We start from the raw sequence: 19238 nt of genomic DNA, 5'->3' as shown, positions 1-19238 counted from the left end.
GGCTCCAGCACCTGCTGAAGAGTCTGTGAGCAACACATTGAATCTCTTCCAGCTGCAGGGGCGCTGTAGTGTAGCTGAGGCTGTATTCTGCCCTGCCTGAGGAGGAGGGCAAGCGAAAAGATAATTTCCCTATGAGAGACATAAGGGAGACCATAGGGGAGACTGGGGATGGTTGTAACACGGGGTTCGTAGCAACACTGTCACTTTGACCAGTCAGGACTGAGCCAGGGGACACAATATGTGGGTTAAGGTGTAATAGAGATTTTAGGTTTGTGTTACTAGTGTTACTACTCACCCTAGTAGCGGGGTGCAACCTTGTGTATTTCTAATATACATAACACAATCTGTGATTGTGTATTGTATTGTGAGTAGATGTCTAAAGGACGGTTATTTGTAGTAGACAAATAAAGCTTGTATCAGTTTGACAGATCTAGCAAAACAAAACAACCACTGAGTTATAGATGCTAAAACCAAAAGTTCTACAACCATCCCAAGTCTCCCCTATATCTTTATCTATCTATATCTATATATGACCCTATATACACAGGGTAATATAAATGTTATATATCCAGGGAAAGCCGACGACTGAGCACGCTCTCTTTTTCAGCACTGCCCTGCTGCATTCGCACATTACACACATTCAAACCTGAGAGCTTCCCAGTACAACCACAGTCAGGCCACTGAGCAGCTCTACTGGAGCAGCTGGGATTTAAATGCCTTGCTCAAGGGCACCTGCACAGTAGTTGCTGAGGCAGGGGAATCATTAGAATATTAAACTGTCATTGTTATTGTTATGTATTGTGTCGATTTGACACTTATACGTATAAAACTTGCTCAGTTAGCTAAATGTTGCGGAGGATGTCATTCTTTCTCCGGTTTCTGTAACTGCTGCCCCACAGTTCTGTTCATCCAGTTGAACAGTACCGATGAATACGAGGGAATATGATCCACTTATGGGGAAGAAATCCCTGTAACTGCTTTGCAATGAAAAGGCTTTTTCCTGTTCTTTCTGGAGTGGCAGGCAGCAGCAGCAGCTATGCAAATACATAGTTTTGGGGGTCCTTTTATATTTTTGAAAGAGACAGCTCAATTTGAATAATAAGCTGAAAAGTGCTCTTTTATGGTTAATATGCACATTATCAGCATCAGAGGGAACATTTTCTCCAATGATGAGGGCAAGGAAAGTCATAAGTCAGTAGTGGTTAGCGCTTAAAACTCATCTAAGTTATGTAGAATGAGACATAGGCTACATACACATGGGCCAAGATGTGTCACTGGTACAGTCACACTCAACCCAGTGGTGATGCCACCAGGTAAAAAAAAAAAAAGTGTGTGTAATAAAAGTATAATTGTGCTGTGTAGAACTAAAATCCAAGGCAAAACCAAGAAATTAAGCAGCTTGTCCTCCATTTGCTCTATTTGGATTCGTCTCACCAGAGATATCTATCAGCTCAGTGATGTAGATAGGATTTATTTATATATTTTCACCTTTTATTTATTTATATGTAGTTTTAAATACCACCCACGTCTGCTCCACATTCCTCTCGTCTCTTCACTAGTTAAGATCTAGGCACTGCAGCACCGGAGCTGACAGTCTTTTACCTTTGTGATTCATGCTGCACATATTGCATATTTACTTCTCTAAATGTGGGTTTATAGACATTCAGCCCTGACAGAGACTTTATGGGTCCCAGCCCCTGCCCCAGTTCTCCTAGCAATCCAATATGAAAATCCTGTAAAGCGCCAATCTTTTATATCACTTATGAAAATATATGGTGATTCTTGAAGGGTAGAACTTACTGCGACCATGCTTACCTACAACCATTGCAAGGCTGTCTCACTGAAAAGACCGGTCCATCTTGGTCCAGTGACAGCTTAAAACAAAAAAGAAAGAAAAAAGAAAATGCATGTTAAAATCCATGTTTAGGCGTCACACACATATTTTATCAAAATCTTAATCAGTTTGAGAGTGAAAAATGACTTACTACTGAAATACAAAAAGGCAAAAAGGCCTGGCCCTGCAGTGAGGAAAAATGTGCACCATAGGTTGCTCTACACACCAGTTCTAAATGGGGACTTTAAGAATCCATTTGGGTTTTGTCATCTCCGGGAACCAGTTCTTCTGGGCAACTCAGAAAGATTAGAAAGTTAGAGAGCCAGCAACATGTTGTGAGACATTTAGGATTCTGATAGAATTCTTACTGGATCCTTCTGGATTATACAAGAGTCTGAACCAATATTTTGACTGGGATATAAAGTTTGCAACTGTTGAGAAATTATACAGAAGTTGTATAGAAAATCCTAACAGCCATCTGCTGAGCTGCAAATAAAATAATGAATAATCATGATTGCTAATCATACCTGCAAGTTAAATCCATTACAAGCAGACTGGGTTGATTCATATAAAACAGAGCAACCAGGGATTATGGTGAGAACTTTTTTTTTTTAGACTTTTTAGTGTTTGTAATGTGTGAATCAGACTGAGACATTGCTGGAGCTTTCTTGGATCAACTTGTATCTCAGATGCCGAACCCATAGGAGCCTCTATAGAAGCTACAGCAGAGATGATTCTGCAGTCTGGAAGCCAAAACTGCAGCTTCCAAAAGAGTTGCCTCTACAATCCATCTCTATTCTGAACTGCAAGCTCTCCCACCGCACAGGCAAGAGGTTATAAAGTTCAAATTAGACATGCCTATCAATCTTGCCAAAGGCACACAAATCATATTCGGCTAAATACACAAAGAATATTAGTTTTGGAGAGAGAGAGAGAGAGTGAGAGAGAGAGAGAGAGAGAGAGAGAGGGAGGGAGAGAGATTCAAGGATTACTGTTCAGCACAAGAAACACAAGCTGTTATAACAACCTTGAAGTCTTGTGTTCATACAAACATGTGTTATTGTGTCAGTATAGTCTGTCGCTAAAGAAAAGGGATCTTTGTATTTTATTTGTTGGTGGTAACTTATTTTTAGAACAGGATGCAGAATCACTTGCTGAACAAGGACATCTAGGGGTCAAGTAAGATAATGCAGCAAATCATGAAAGACTGATTGTACCCTTTTTCTTGTTTGTGCTCACTTGATAAATCAAAAGCAACAGTAGAGTTTTACCAACACAGTTTTATCAAAAGGTTATTTTACATAATTATCAGGGGGGAAAAAACACATTTGTATAGTGTTTTTCTACTGTTTATCCATTACATTTATGATGTGGCTATAATTGGTTCATAAAGCAGTTGTAAATGAACAAGTAACATTTACAGGCTCACATATGACAAATTTATGTAATATGACTATATGATGCCTGTCAGAATAAAAGCCCCCTGGATGAACGCCATTTTCCATTCAAATTATACGCCTGTACATTCGCTGTATGGGTCATATCCTGCTGTCCCTTCCACTCATGTCCTTATGCTAGTCAGTTTGTATGATGGAAATGATTCAAATCCTCCAATATAATCTTACAAAGAGTGGAGGAAGCAAGTATACTGAACATTAACCTTCCTTAAGCTGCTGTTTTTCTCTAGGGGATTTGGAAGGATTTTTATCCTTGAAATTGAATGGCACAGTTCAGTAGGAGGAGGGAACTTGCATGGGCAAAAGCTACATAGTCAAACTGACATACTAAACTGAAAATTGTTTTGATCCAAGGGGCCTTCAAGTTGAAGTCTTCCATGTAGTTAATTTGCATAAACACAGCATGAATGTAATTAAACTATTTTAGCTATTTTCATGAATGTATAATGAAAAACAGTCTGTTATGAATGTGATTTTTTACAAAGAAAGTTTTTTTTGGCCTTTTTTTTTTTTTTTTTTACAAATTTCTACACGGAAATGACATCACACGCCACAAACAGCAATTCAGAGCTCTTAAGCCTCTCACTCAAACAGGAAACACTGAAGTGCCCTTTTCAGGAACACTCAATTACTCATCATGCTCAATCAGTGAAACGTTCAGCGATTTTGATTTTGATTCAAGAGGCCGCTTTGACCTTTAGTTCAAGCAAGAGACCTGAGCAAAGCAAGTTGAAGGGCTTCCAAAGATAACAATATTAAATATTTCCATGTACAAGGTTCAACCATCTGCTGTTGGGCTGTGAAAATAAGTTACTCTCTAACCTTCAAATGTAGCTGAACATGTATTTTAATAAAGCATTACACTGATGTTTCTAAGCGCTCGTGAGTCGTGAATGTGCAAAAATTTCAATCGAAGTTGACATCAATGAGAAATCCACTGACATCCAATAGAGTCTTCCCTCCTCACACCATTATGTACTTAAAAAAATTTTTTGATTTTTTTGTGAACTTGCCATTAGCGGAAGATATTTCTTATCAAACCTCCCTCAGTGCATTTTCTCCTTTCATTTGTGCGCTGAAGTTAAACAATTCACCATGTCTTTAGAGCACTTGACAGTTTGTGAGATGAATAAATAAAGGAACACATTCTTTTATCCAAGCATATCCCCGTAGATCTGTCTAACGACAGCTGTGGATATTTAATCGTTCTCCTCAAACAGAATTATTTCAGTTCTGCTCTAGCCTGCTCCCAGTCTTCATTACTATTGCATGGCCCACGGCCACTTTTACTCATCAAGACTGCATTACATTATTTACAAACTGGAAACAATTGAGGGGCACTGTATTACAGGACTGGGAGACGCCATTAAAAACCTGACCCTGAATTATGAATGAGTATGTCATTTACCGTGCCATATTACATCAGCCACCTTTATATGTTGAAGGTGTATTTAAGGGACCTGCCCTTCTCTCAGTCCACTGCTTGTTTTTAGAAGAAAGGAAGAGGACAGATTTAGGACAAACATTCTCTATTTGACTTGACTCGCTTGCGCTGGGGAGACATTGGGCAAATAAATAGTTACAAAGCCTAATGGGATTGAAGGATTTCATGCAGAGCCTACATGGCTGCAGGGAGTTCAGAGACAGACCGAATGGGTGGGCAAACAGACTGACGGACAGATGGACTCAACAACTGGCTAGAGAAAACGTCAGTAAGATTAGCTGATCTAACCAGGGAGGAACCCAAGTTAACCCAACACCAATGACCTGAATCATGGTTATCATTCAGGTAATAAATGGCTCTCCTTCCACACAACTTTACAAATGTGATGTATAAAACAAAAGTCCTTCATATCACATAAGGTTATGGCTCTTGACTCTTGATTATGCTGCTGATAACTGGCATTGGAGCGATGATTCATAAGCAACCATGAGATGAAAATAATATGAAATCAGCTAGTGAGGTGATGCCACTTCTGTATATTTACAAGTTACAGCGGTAGGCACTAGCCGATCTTCCTCACAATTCCTTCAGGTTGGATCTACTCTTAAAAGACTCCCCTCCAGGCCTACTTTCAAGCCAACTGCCCATGTGTGCTGGGTTGGATTTACATCAATGCTAGAGATAGGACCTACTCCTCTGATCTTCCCCCATCACAAGAGAGAGAGACTCTGTATACAGACGATAAACACTATATTTTAGCCTGTAATAATGACATCACTGGGATAGAATCTGTGAACAGAAAGACCAGAAAATGGCACTAATTATAACATGTATGAAGGATTCTTCTCAAGATTGTAACAGTAAGCATGTTTTTTAATGAGGTTAACCCTATATAATCCTGATGCTATATTCACCAAACTCTGGATGGGGGCATATTTGATCATTCTGCCAGAGAAATAGAGTACTAATTATTTCTTATTCTTAGGCATTTTATCATACATGATATTTAGAGTAATTTCTCCACACATAGCAGTACTGGGAATGAGAGTGAGGGTATCCCATTGCAGACTGTATCATGCAAGCTTTCCCAGCATCGTCTTGTACTCTGCGTGTTTATAAAAGGAATACCAGTGCACCAAGAAAGTGCTGTGGGAAACTGTGAATCACCTACTTTGGTATCACAGGCATTTTGGGAATTGTTCAAGAAAATCTCTCGGCTTTAATAGCTGGTTGAACTGAGGAGGGAGTACAGGCCGTTACAACAAATGAGTTCCTTAAGTAATTCAATCAGTCATTTGCTGTTAGTTGTACCTTTTAATGCACTCCTGCGGTGCTGTGAATGGTCCTGGCAATAATGTAATCAAAGTTTAAAAGTGTTTGTTTCTCTAAGCTGATGATGATTATCAGTAAAGCTCTCTCATTCAAGACTGCCGGTTTCATTGTGAACAAGCTTGTCACAATTTCAAACCTCAAGTGTTGATCTGTGAGAAGAATTCTGAGTATCTGCAAATTGAAATTAAGAAAAGAGGGTATAAAAGCATAAAGGGTATATACTGTATATATGAGAATATATAATTTACCAAAGATGTTTATTGCTATTATGAATAGTTTGGGACAAGGTACAGCAGATTGAGAATGCTTGAATGTACAGATAATGACAAAAATCTATGGAAGATGTTGAACGCTAAATTAAAATTCCACTGTTTTGTTCTATCAAATAGAGTTTGTGCACCAATAAAGATACACTGATCAGATTCTCTACATGAAAAAAAATACCCTTATCATAGGTAAGTAAATAAAAGACATGAACATCTTCACATTGTGTTACATATCTCTCACTGGAAGAGAATTCAGTCAGATCTGGCTCAAATAGTATTTTCGAATACTTTTCTTGATTTGTTTTTGTATCCCAGTGTTGTGCCAGATGGGCAGAGCTTGGCACACAGGACAACATTATAACCAGAAAGGATCTGAAAATCAATTTAGTATACTTTTCCTTGACTGACGGCTTTCCATACACCATCTAAACTGTCCAGATGTGGTACGCCCCACCCATCTAATGCTCCATGGAGTTTAAAACAAACAGTAAGAGTTATATGCAAATACTACGTGATCAAACTTTGCGTTCAGCTAGATGTAAGGGATCTAACATATTGACATGTCTTGATGCTTCCAGTCCTTCCCTGGAGGCTACGTGGCTCTTAATGATTTTATTATGCTTTTGATATTTTGATGCACATTCGCCAATGATGTGAAGCAGTACAATTAGCATACATGTCAGCGATTTGTGTAGATCAAATGCAGCCACCCTGGAGCTGTGACTAAGGAGATGAAATCTTTGGGCTTCACTGTCACAGAGAGTAAAAATGATGGATACTCACTTCCCTTATGAAAATATCTATATACCTAGAAGGACAAACTACAGCTCTGGAGTAATTGTCTGGTAAACATTATCAAATAAAGAAAACCGTGGCATCACATGCACAGAACATGAAGATGAACTGATGCAGCATGCGTCTCTTACCGCTACAGCAAGCAGCGGACCGAGGCACAGTTTGAAAGTCATCAAGCGTGTCACCATGCTCACTGCGTGGGAGACAGGCACGTGTTTTCCACAGTGCCATGCTCCAGAGGTGTGGTGGATTGAGAGATTGCGCTCATCATAGCACCAGAGGTTCAAAAGGCATTGAACTATATACTGTAGCCGGCACACTGGAGCTGCCGGAGAGAGGCTGGGGGAAGAATACTGCCAGGATACGGATTCAGAGGAGGGCAGGACCCTGTGGAGCAATGCACATGCAGAGGTGTGCGAGCTGGTAATTGCCATGCAACATCTCGGCCGACAGAGCGGCAAGGGCCCTCTGTGACAGTGGTAGTTCAAAAGACTGGGGAGTGTGACTGCAATTCAATCAAAGTACAAAATGATGGCAGTTTGGCCCTTGACCAAAAACAGATTGGAGGCAGGTATGTCATTAATTATACTGTTTTTTTTTATGCATGTTGAATTTCCCACTCAAAACTGCCAAAAATCACTTAAACCAACTGTGATTCTCTTTTTTTGGATACAGTATAAGGCCCAGGGAGACCGGTGTGCGCTAAGGTAGGGATCCTGGAGTGAAGGCGTAGCCAAGCCAGCTCTATTGACTGTGCTTTCCCAGACCTGTGGGGGAACTCCATTCCTCGCTAAACGACAAAACCGCCACCTGTTCTCATTTCATCTCTCCCGTCCTCGCTGTGCCTCTTGGACCACTGGTGAAGGGCAGACACCCAGGTACTCCGTGAGGAATGGAGGCGAGGCTCCCGTTCAAAACATTCCCCATCCATTTCCTGATGGCCGCCACCTGTTCACCTCCCCCACCACACCGCGCCCCGACACCCCGCTCCCACGTGAGCGATGGGCAGATTGCTGAGGGGATGAGAACGCATTGTCACTGTCACAGGGGGCAGAGGAGGAAGGAAGATGGGTACTCTGTGTTACTTGGTGGCCCCCAAGTTCCAGATGTCACTCTTTTTAATGACATAATTATAGCCGTCTTATGACTCCCCTTGGCCTTCGGTCTGTACTGGAGGCTATACAGCACATGCACACACGCAGGCACACACACACCGACACAAGCACCCACATACATAAACACACATACTTAGTGATACTCCCTGCATATGATTATTCAAAGTCTGTGAGTGTATGCCATTTGTAATTATAAAGATGTATTTCTGGAAGGTAGTTTATTGGTAGCTCAGGTAGCTAATTTACATTTCCTCTTGCTGTCCAAAAATGTTAGCAAGAAGAGCACAACAGCTGAAAAGAAAATTATATCTTAATCATACACAATGTGATGCATAAATGTGCCTTGCAAAAAGAATGATTTTTTTGACAGAACAGATTATCAATCAAATGCCAAACTGGCCAGTTTCTTGTTTCCTGAGACCTTGGAGCTGGTGCCATCTGGCACAGCCATTTCCTGGTCATTAACATTGGTCGCTTCTCTGGAATCTGGGATACTGGCTCTTTTCAGAGCAGGTAAATGGATATATGGCTGGTAACAGTGTGTTCACAGTTTGGACCACTTTGTTCCCCAAACTCAGGCCTCTGTATGGTGTGGGAGAGATATTAGCATTACTTTTGGATAAGAAACATGATGAAACACCTTTTGATCTGGAGGCACGCAACAAAACAGTGTGAGATACACAAAGTGGTAGCTACCAAGCTGAACATCAACAAACATACTCTCCACGCATACATAGGTAATTGTGAAGAATGATCACAATAAATATCATGATGAGCCCTGGTTTCAGTGGGGGCGTGATAATGATGAAGGCAGTCCCTTTTCTAACAGGGCTAATTGAGGTTCAGAATCTAATGCATGATAGATGGGGAAGGAGAGGGTCTCAGTGGTGTGTGGCACTGCTGGCATGAGATCACAAGCATTAATAGAGCTGAACCTTTCACTCTGGGCTGAAAGACATCTGTTGCCAGCAGGTAACCTCGGCTTTATCATTACCAGCTAGACCCACCGATGTTTTCCTGGCATGACAATTTAAAGCGATATATATGTTTGCTGGCTAATTCAAGCTGTCTTCATCATCCCTGTTTGTAGGTGACAAATGGGTGCACCATGCAGTGCACCAGATGGCAGGACTGGATCATCAATCTGAGACAGCAGACATGTGATGGATGGATTCTCCAGAGTAAACAGTTTCCAACTAAGAACCACACTGAGAGGAAATTTGCTCACAAATGAGCACTTTTGTGTAGACATTATGCACTGAAAGAAACACAAACACTGGCTTTAACTTATAATAATAAATAATAATAATGTTATTCTAAACATGATTTGTGTTGCAGCTTTTCAAAAAGACTTTACAACACACTTTATACTAGAAAAATACATCTCTCATCTTTCATTTGAGCCCACATAAGAAATGTGTCTGCAATGCAGTGGCCAGCAGAAGTCTTTGAAGTGATCATCCCCCAATTGCCTAGCCTATTTTCACTTAAACCAGCAGGTCACAGATAAATTGTCCAACTGTAAGATGATTCTCAGACTCAAGGTATTAGTAAAGGTATGGTACAACCAGGTACCAAAACATGTTGGGGTTTTTTTTTTCAACACAATTGCTTGGGGATAAATTGCTTGGAGATCAAGTCCTACTGATCTAAGTGTAATAATCATAAAATAGCTGTTACTCTTCATTTTTCAAGCAACAATAGCTGAAACTGTTATTGTTTTTTTCCTTTTTATGATATTCTATTTAATCTCCAGAGAAGAAATTTGTCCTCTGGGGATCAACAGACTTGCCCACATCCACAGTGAGGTCAAAGCAGAACAGCACCCTGGAGCTGGTAGGGATATAGTGCATTGGACTTAACCCAGGCCTTTTGGTTGAAAGACTCCTGAATCCCTATGCCAGTCTGATGCCTTTCCATATCGAAAATGCATTGCATCCAAACAAATTGTCAGTGATCGAAAAAACTGGTATTGCAACTGGTAGTGAATTATGCAGAATTTTGCAGGTATGACAATGAGAGGGAGGGCTCCAGTCCAAAGTCTTGCCTATGGCCCCAGATATGCCAGGGCCAACTCCGAATGTCCGATTTCATGGCAGTGGTGTTGATAACTAGATTTAAATTGGAGAGGCAAAGTGCTGAAATTCCTGTTAAGTTTCAACATTATTTTTTTCACTTGTAGTATGGTTCTTAATGTTTGCTGAAACAGCAACAGATTTGACGTGCTCTCAAGTGACAGTTTCCCTTCAAAGCCAGCTGCACTCAAATGAAGGACTCTGGGTAAGTATGGCAACATCCTGGGTATGAGCATTCAGTGCTGGCGGAGTGAACAGGGTGAATATCACAATAATGTTTGCAGACAAATCCAAAACCACTGAGATGCCGTGTCACATCGTGACAAGTTGCACTCTCTTAGAAAAATAAAACCTCCCCCCACTAAATTTTGAATATAAACATTTTGAAAAGCTAGCAGACAAATTTTAAAAAAGAAAGAAAAAAAGTGGAAGGCAGAGATGAGCCCTTTCATGATGGAGGCATCTCCATATGACATGCGACCACCAGTGTGTGCCATGAATAAATCATCCTGAGCCGGGCGGAGAGAGTAAACAGTTGTGTATCTTCACCTCAGATGCCTGGAGAGGCCTGTCAGACACAGCGGTTAACAAGGCCTACCTCCTCATCATCATGCAGACCATGTTCCAGCAGATCCAAGTCCAAACCTGACACCATTACCCCACCCCCCTCTTCTCCTCCCCCTCTACTACACAAGAACTCACTCAGTGTTTCTAAAGAGTAGTCTTAAATTGAAGTTAAGGCAGGGAAAGTAGCAATGCTGCTAATCTTTCCCCAGAGTCTCTGCTTGACTCAGTTGTATTTAAAGACCGCCTAGATTGTCTCTGTAAATCCAGGAACCAGAGCACTGGGATAAGCTGCCACTTCCTACCCACTGTGGAAAGAAACTCCATGATTTTATCTATTAACACAACTGTGAGGATGATGCAACTCTATGCATCAGTGGCTCCACGCTATGTTGCAATAGGTCATTGGACTTAAATAATAAAAGCAAAACCCTTAGTGCTCAGCATCACAAAAAGGTGAAATGAAAGTGATACTTAATCGATCACTGTAGGACAATACCCTCTTCACTTGCCCCCCTCCACAGGGAGGTCAGGGTCACCTACAGAACAATGCCCCCTGGAGCTGGAAGGGACTCAGCCTCTTACTGAAGGACACTTCAGCACGGCGGAGGCTTGTGAGACTGCTTGAACCCGGATGCCCTGGTTGAAGAATGGTCTCCCTTCCCACAACCCCCTGTACCAATCTGATGAGTCTAAATTGTGTGTGACAAAGGTAACAATGCATCTTTTGAAATCTTGCCTTTCGAGTTTCATTCCATATGAGGACACACAAAACCACTGAAAGAAAATGTTTCAGAATATAGTTTTTTTTATTTATAATTTATAATCGGCAGATACAAAAAACTTCTTGAACTGTATCCAAAATGTGCAATAAATCACTGTTGATTTTTTCCAAAAGAAAAAGAAATACAAAAAGACAAACAATCTACTTTGGAAAATTGACAGTTGACAACAAATGTAAACTGGAGTGAACTGTTATTCTACAGAGGATTTACTAATAGCTACTAATGATCTTTTTACTGACTACAGTTGTTTACAAATTGCAAATCTGCTTTGCTCTCCCAAGATGATAACCAAAGTCATTATGTGTACATACATCTACATGGTGACATTCTATTTCCCCATTGTTAAATACAAGAAAGGCAATCATATCCATAAGCAGCACAAATGTGTATAACACATTGAAATGAAATAAGAGTTCAAATTGTACCAAGATGTTCATGTGAGAGGGTAAACAAAAAACAGGAGGGGAGGGGAGGGGCATTTACCAAACATACTACTGTAAACAATCGCCTTCATTTGCAGAGATGCACAAAAAAAATCCTTGGAGCTGGTTAAGTGCTTAACAGCTGTTATGAATTCAAAATGCTTCAGCGGTTTGAACAAGTATCAACCTCTAGATTCAAACATTGAAGGCAATAATGCTTAATGATAATGAACTGAATTAATCCCAGGCTACTTAAGTAGTTAGAAAATCACAGCAGCAACACCATATCTTGTATTTATCAAATTGGTTCCTGCTTGTCAGAATCTGACAACAAATTGCAAATTAAGATGGAAATACAATTAAAAGTACATTGTATTAAAAAGACTAACATTTTACTTTCACATTTAAACTTAAAAAAAAAAAAAAAAAACACACAAAGAAAAAAATCGCCTCAATTTTACATCCACATTCTTGCCATGATCACATTCCTTGACAGCCCAGGAACATTAACAGAGGTGATGATATGATGCTGGTGCCTTACCCTTTATATCCCACATATGATGAAAACAAAACAACGATCTCAATTTAATCTAAACAGTTACATGAACACATAATGACAAATGTGCACTCAGGTCCAAAGAGTTGGACTGGTGTAACTTCTTCTTTTTCTTTCTTTTTTTTTTAACACCACCATCTGAAGGAGAACTCTAGGGAGAAGAGGATCCAAGCATGTCAATGGAGAATATTCAAGTGCAAAAACGTGTCAATGTAGTTTTTTTATGATTCCGCATGCTTTCTGCAACTGGTCTGTGGGCAGATAAAATGGATACCTCAAACAAGCGTACATTCCTTTTGTACAGCCTCATCCCCCAGACGGCAAATGTCACAAAAGAACTCACTGAAAGATTCTAACAAAAATATGTTTCTTGTACACAGAATGTCCAGCTCATGTTTGTGACTGAGAAAAAAAAAAAAAAAAAAAGTATCCCTCTACACAGCCAAACACACAACCTAGATCCTTCATTCCTATACAATTCAAAGCTGTAAAATGCTAAGTCTTTAAACATGCAACACCATTCAATGTTCCTATCTAATTTCTGCTGTGCTAGACTCATGGTAACTTCCTCAGACACCAACAGATCTTGCTAACTAAAACTAGAACTATGCGCTAACAACCTACCAAAGTTGTCTGAGAGACATTTTCCAAATACTTTTAAGGACACTGATGTCAAAAAAGATGCTCAGACATAATGTGAAAACACAATTCCCTGTCAAAGTATCCGTATAAAGCACTTGCGTAACATACTGTGTGCTCTTCCCTTTGCTCTGGCACAAACAGCCCAGTAGAGAGACAATCTGTGGGGTAGTACAGCTCTGTGGGGACAATGTGAATAAGCAATGGCAATAATCATATGCTTTCAATGTCCTTGAAACCCATATGACAGTACAGAGTAATGATGTCATGCAGCTGTGATGGAACTTTTGTCATATGCCTGAGCCCCTGGCGTCACTCCAAAATATGACGCAGAGACTTAACCCTGGCTTTCCCAAATCCCTCTACCTAAGCTCACACCATTTTTGGGATTCCTTTGATCTGGGTCCAGCTCATTACTGGCATTAAGAGGCTAAGAAAGAACCACCCCCACATATGGAATTAGGTCAATTGGCTAGAGGTCCATTTCAAGTTGTAGGGTAATGAGGGTAAATTACTTCACTTATGAACTGTCTAAGGTAAATGCATCCGTGCATTAAATAAACGTAGCCATTTCTGACTTGCGCTTTAACTACACATTTAGCCAAAATCTTTCTTTACCCTCTTGCCATGACATCTTTTGTCATTTACAGTAAGTCTACAGTGCACTTACTTGACAGTCTTAAAGCCTTTACTACATGCAGATACAAGCATTACAGATAGTGAAAAAGTTGTTAGGCCTGAGCTGTGGTGCAGTTTTTGCAACATTCCTAATGCAGAAAGATTTAGCTTTATTGTTATCTTAAAGTTACTTATTTGTATGTGAATTTTAAAAAAGGTCTATACATCAACTCACTGCTATTACTTTGAACAGCACTACAATATGAAAAAACAGCATTGTCAGTACCTTTAGGCTTGAACATTGTAAAACGGCTACATGCAGCCATACAATTTGTTTCCCTAAAGCAATTTCTTTCACCAAATTGTTTTAAAGCCTCTGGCAGACTGTCTTTAGCTAGAAGACATTTTTCATGTGGACTTGGGCCATTCAGTGTGACACGGTGAGGGACGGCCATATAAGCGCAGCAGTTTGGAGAAATTTAGTGCCATAATGATGTAGTTTGGATAGTGTTACAACTCTACCCCAGTGAGTGACCAGTTGGCACCCAGCAGGTAATGACTACGTTGGCATACCAGTACAGATGTAAATGACAAACATGACAAACTCAAAAACAAAGCCTGCCCCAGTCTAAGGTAAGGTGAATATCCAGTGGGATAAGCTAAGGGCATGAGTACAAATCTCTTTCTAATGCGTCATCTGAAACATACGACAGAACCAAAAGATATAACGGATGGACTGCATCTATTGGGTGAGAAGTTAGCCCCGTAAATTTGTGAACAGCTGGTTATATGATGAATACAACTGGGGTCTACAATTAATGCTAAATTATCTTCAACATTAGTGTTTTCTTGACATTACATTAAATGCACGGGCTGGCCAATCATCACTTGTTATATGGCACAGTCTCATTATTCAACCAATGGCACCGTATAACAACAGAATGGGCTGCCATTCCGCACAGTCTGACTAGGCTGAGAAAGATTTTTTTGCATTGGTCACATCACACAATCTGATGTGTAATAAAACTTAAAAGATGATCAAAATTGGTCAGTCTGCAGGGGGCTTTGTTTGTTGTTGATAATCGCCTCATTTAAAACTATGGATGTAAAGCCTAAGTTTTAATTTTCCCTCACTGAAAAGGTCTTTGAAATATTAAATCCAATGGGTAAAATTCAATGAATTTTCAAATTCAACCAAAGTGAAATTTAAAGTGAAACCTATTTTTCTACAGGCCCACATTTAATGGAGAAGGTGAAAATGTGAAAAGCTGCTCTATTTGCACCACTGGATATTACAATTTCCCATACATTAAAATGCATGTTTCATGTATGCATCTAATGTAAGCAACTAAGATAACTTTGTTATATACCTCTGCCACAATCCTGCACGAGATTCTGTGTAGGCCTGAATCTCTGGAAGTAGAGCCACCTGATACTGACCAATCCCAAATAAAAACCCCTGAACAGTGGAATGGAGGACTGGACAGTGACAAAGTCACCTGGACACAAATCAAGAGCCACCAGAACCAATCATCTCAAAACTATGGTTGTCTGTAAACCTTGTTTAAATCTCTTAACTGAACCCAAAAGTGCAAATTGCTACCATTGTCCTGTCTCTGTGTCCTCAGTAGTGCTTCTCCTGCAGATAATCTTTCATCTTGTTGGGTAAAGGCAGTTTCTGAATCAGGTCTATCCTAGTGTACTGTCTAATGACAAAGCGACACAGGTACTGCAGGGAGCGCACTTGCATAAACCGAGACACGGGGTTGGTCAGTCTGACAGGGTAGGTGGCAGACCCTGGTAAGCGAGACCTGGAATAGCAAAAAGCTCCATTCTCAGAGTCTTTGATGGAGTGTTCGATTAGGTCCACGATGGATGTGTGGCCCTCCACATCTGGCTGCTCATAGAAGCTGAAGCGTCCGTTGGAGTGTTCGATGCGGGTGTGGAGGGTTTTGCCCTGTGACCGGAAACTCAGGCTGAGGAGGTACCTGTCGTCTGAGCTGTCCCTGACCAGGAATGAGCCGTCGGCCAGGTTGACTAGCTTTTCCTCTGCCTCCCAGCGGGTAATGGGGCCCCAGTACCAGCCCTGCCTCGCCAGCTTCTTTAGCTCCTCTGTCAGGCTGGTCACCACCATGGGCCCGCTGCTCTGCACTGAGTCGTATACCCGACTGACCCCAGGAGCCGAGTTAGGGTCAAAGTTGAGGTGGTGTCTTACCCTCTCAGCTACCTGACTGTCTGCAGAGCTGAACCCTGAAAAAGTCCTGGGAATCTCTCCATTGCTAGTCATGGGCGGCAGAAGTGGAGAGAGGGGCGGTGGGACCTCTACTCTAGAGCTTTGGAGCATCACTCCAGCAGAGCCAATGAGAAGGCCATTAACCGAGGTGTCCATGAAGAGGTCTGGAGGCATGCCGCTGACCAGGTCATGTTCCTCCTGGCCCTGGTCTGTGTGGAGGGACCCACTGTCTGCCTCAGTCACCACCTCCATGGGAGAGGAGCTTTCCAGGCAGAACGAGTGGGACCCCTCAGGGTACATTCCCTCATCTAAAGGCATAGTGTACTGGATGTAGTCCTGAGGCGTCAACCCCAGCACCACAGGCACGTCATGTTCGTCAATATTCAGATGCAGCTCACCGTTTTGAGGCTGCTGGAGATTCTTTAAGGATTCTGCCTGGTCCTGGAACAGCCCTTCCATCTGGAAGTCGTGAAATTCTTTCCGGACACCATTCAGGTTGGGACTAGGGCTAGGAGAGTGAACCATGGCTTTCACCTTCACCTCCATCTTGATGCACGCCTCATCAGAGTTGACAGACCGGAGGGGCCATGGCGAGGGGCTATAATGGTGGCTCCTCAGGGATGCAGACCTAAGGGGTCTCTGGGCTTTCACTTCATTGAAGCTGATGGGCACAGAAGAGGATGAGAAGGTGTCATCATCATCCACAGAGCCCATAGCAGAAGAGCCACCTTTCACCTTAGCCTTCTGCTTGGCAGACAGCCTCCTCTTTAGTGATCCCATCAGGCTCTCACTCTTTGAACGGCCCTTGTTCTGGCCACCTTTGTCCTCTTCTCCACCGAGGTCACAGCCTGAGAGGTCTTTGGTGTAGCAGCCCCCAAAAAGCGACTCCTCCTTAGAAAAGTCTGTGGTCAGCGAAGGCTGCTGGAGCATGACAAAGTCACCCTCCTCTTTGCCCTTTATGTTGAGGGACTTGCGGATGGTTTTAAGGCTTATCTTCTTCATTCTGGCAGGCCCTCCGAAGTGGGGGCATGGGATGGCTCTCCTGGTATCCTGATGAAAGTGCTATCCACAGTGTCCTCCCATCAGGCCACACAAAACTAGTCATGCATATAGTGGAGCCGTCATACCCTGTAGCAAGAAAAACATGGAAACACAAATCAGTGTATAGAGTACTGTCCAAACAACAAAGCTTTTCCACAGCCTTTTGTACACATCTACCATTAACCTAACCCATTACCTACATAAAACATCATATTATCAATAACATCAATAAGGAGCACCCCTATCAAAGCACATTGAATACATTTCACATAATACAGGAATATCACAAACAGCACAGCACATTATGGGCATACATTATGGGCAAATACTGTTTGATTTTATGAAATTCATTACTTATGCAATTATCACTGCTTTGTCAGCTGATCAAAAAGGCTATGACAGTTCTGGCACACCATGATTAAATCAGTATCTAGAGGCAATGTGCAACTTTTAACACCAAAATGAGGCTACTTGATAATCAGCCAGCAGCAATCTGATTACTCACCATTATGTGCCTGAAAATGGTGACTCAGTTGGATGGGCTAGGTTCCACTTCCACCACCTTTCATTTGATGCTATAAAAAACAAACACAGATCTTTTCAAAAGCCCAACACTTGCGATCAAGCATACTTTGGTAATAACGTAATTCACGTCCCGTATATTATCACTTTAAACAAGACAGTTTGTCCCATTAACTAACAGCAACGTTAGCAAGGTTTGTCCTGACCTGGCAAGGCCTACGCACACAACATCATATTAGCTTAGCTAAATTAGTTATCTTATGCTTTTCATGACAAAATTCTGAAATGAAAGACTTAAGCTGCGATTTCGTCAGCATAATTTTAGTAAGCAATTGTACACGATACAAGATTATTTACTGTAGCTTGTCAATGTTAATTAACTGATGTTAGCTTGCTTGGATGCTAACACGAACCATCTAGATTGTTAGCATATCTAGTAACCAAGTTACATTCACCATCTCAGTCTACATTTGACAAAAATGCAAATGGTGTTGTTTCTTACCCTGTCAGTTGGGTATCTGCATTTCTTGCTCTGTTAAATACCCAAAGGTGCCCGCAAAGTTTGGCATTTGTTTTGTACAAAGCGTTCATGAAAGGTTCGCTAGCTAGTTGGCTAATGTTAGCTTGTTACCTAGCCAGCTAAGCCAATCAGCTAGCTTAGTTAACGTTAGCTGTCGAAAACATATACCTTCCCTTTAGTCGGCTTCTGCGTCCAGACGAAAGAATAACGCGTTTATATGGCTACACTCAATATTTGTTTACACGTACGAATGTCAATTGCCATATGAAATGACACAACAGAGCGACATCTTTCTGTCTAGGTTGGCTAATACTTTCTAGCTTACGGCCTCTTCCTTTCTTCCTTTGTTGCCTGTTGAATTGTGGGAGCAGATTCGGATACAGCGAATCAGACACATTCATTACAACTAGCCTACATCAAGTTTTTACATGTCAGGGGCCTGAGCTGCTCTGCAACTCAGAAATTATGGGCAACATATGTATTTGGGGGAAAAAAAAACAACCAAAAAATTCTGATAATGTGGCCTAATCTGTAAATGATTTAGATACAGCAAATCAGATCCATGCATTACAACTATATCAAGTTTCTACATCCCAAAGAAAGTCTTTGCTTTTCAACACAGAAATGATTGGCACGGAGGCTTTGGAAAAAATCATAATAATAATATAATAATAATAATTTGACCAAATGTGTAAATTATTTTACAGACACACAGGTTTGGGGATAGTTTTCAATGACAATTTAAATGTCAGACCAAAAATAAGAAGATTAATAATCCTACATTAATAATTTGTAATATATAGCCTACAGGCAATGGACAAGACAAGTATTTATTTCCTGCTGGCTGAGACAGAGTGTCTAAATTCAGAGATGCAAAAGGTGGACAAAATGTCTCACTGACCTCCTTTATACATGACTGTGAGTCAACATACATAGGTTAGACTGAAGAAAATTTCAAGCAAGTTCCATTTTCTTTTTAGATGGCATTTTGACAAAGATAAAATCACAGGCAACGTGTGC

General features: G+C 41.1%; 1 protein-coding gene across 1 annotated transcript; it reads right to left on the bottom strand.

Annotated features, from left to right (window-relative positions):
• Positions 1-11715: 11715 nt before the first annotated feature.
• LOC139649015 (suppressor of cytokine signaling 6) lies at positions 11716-18559 on the bottom strand. The gene is made up of 3 exons (XM_071525298.1): positions 18201-18559; positions 17682-17751; positions 11716-17263 (listed from the first exon to the last, which is right to left on the bottom strand). Exon 3 carries the CDS (start codon positions 17135-17137, stop codon positions 15527-15529), a length of 1611 nt encoding a protein of 536 aa, XP_071381399.1. The 5' UTR covers positions 17138-17263; positions 17682-17751; positions 18201-18559; the 3' UTR covers positions 11716-15526.
• Positions 18560-19238: the final 679 nt, after the last annotated feature.

The sequence above is a fragment of the Centroberyx affinis genome, unplaced genomic scaffold (assembly GCF_046629955.1).
Source record: "Centroberyx affinis isolate AG114_WGS23_722 - 3 ecotype Tasmania unplaced genomic scaffold, CSIRO-AGI_Caff_v1 ptg001285l_1, whole genome shotgun sequence".
NCBI lineage: Eukaryota > Metazoa > Chordata > Actinopteri > Beryciformes > Berycidae > Centroberyx > Centroberyx affinis.
The sequence above is the reverse complement of the archived record's forward strand: the minus strand, read 5'-3'. Positions and strand labels throughout refer to the sequence as shown.

Coding starts and splice junctions, on each gene's coding strand:
- LOC139649015 (XM_071525298.1), bottom strand. CDS start 17,137: ATGAAGAAGATAAGCCTTAAAACCATCCGCAAGTCCCTCAACATAAAG.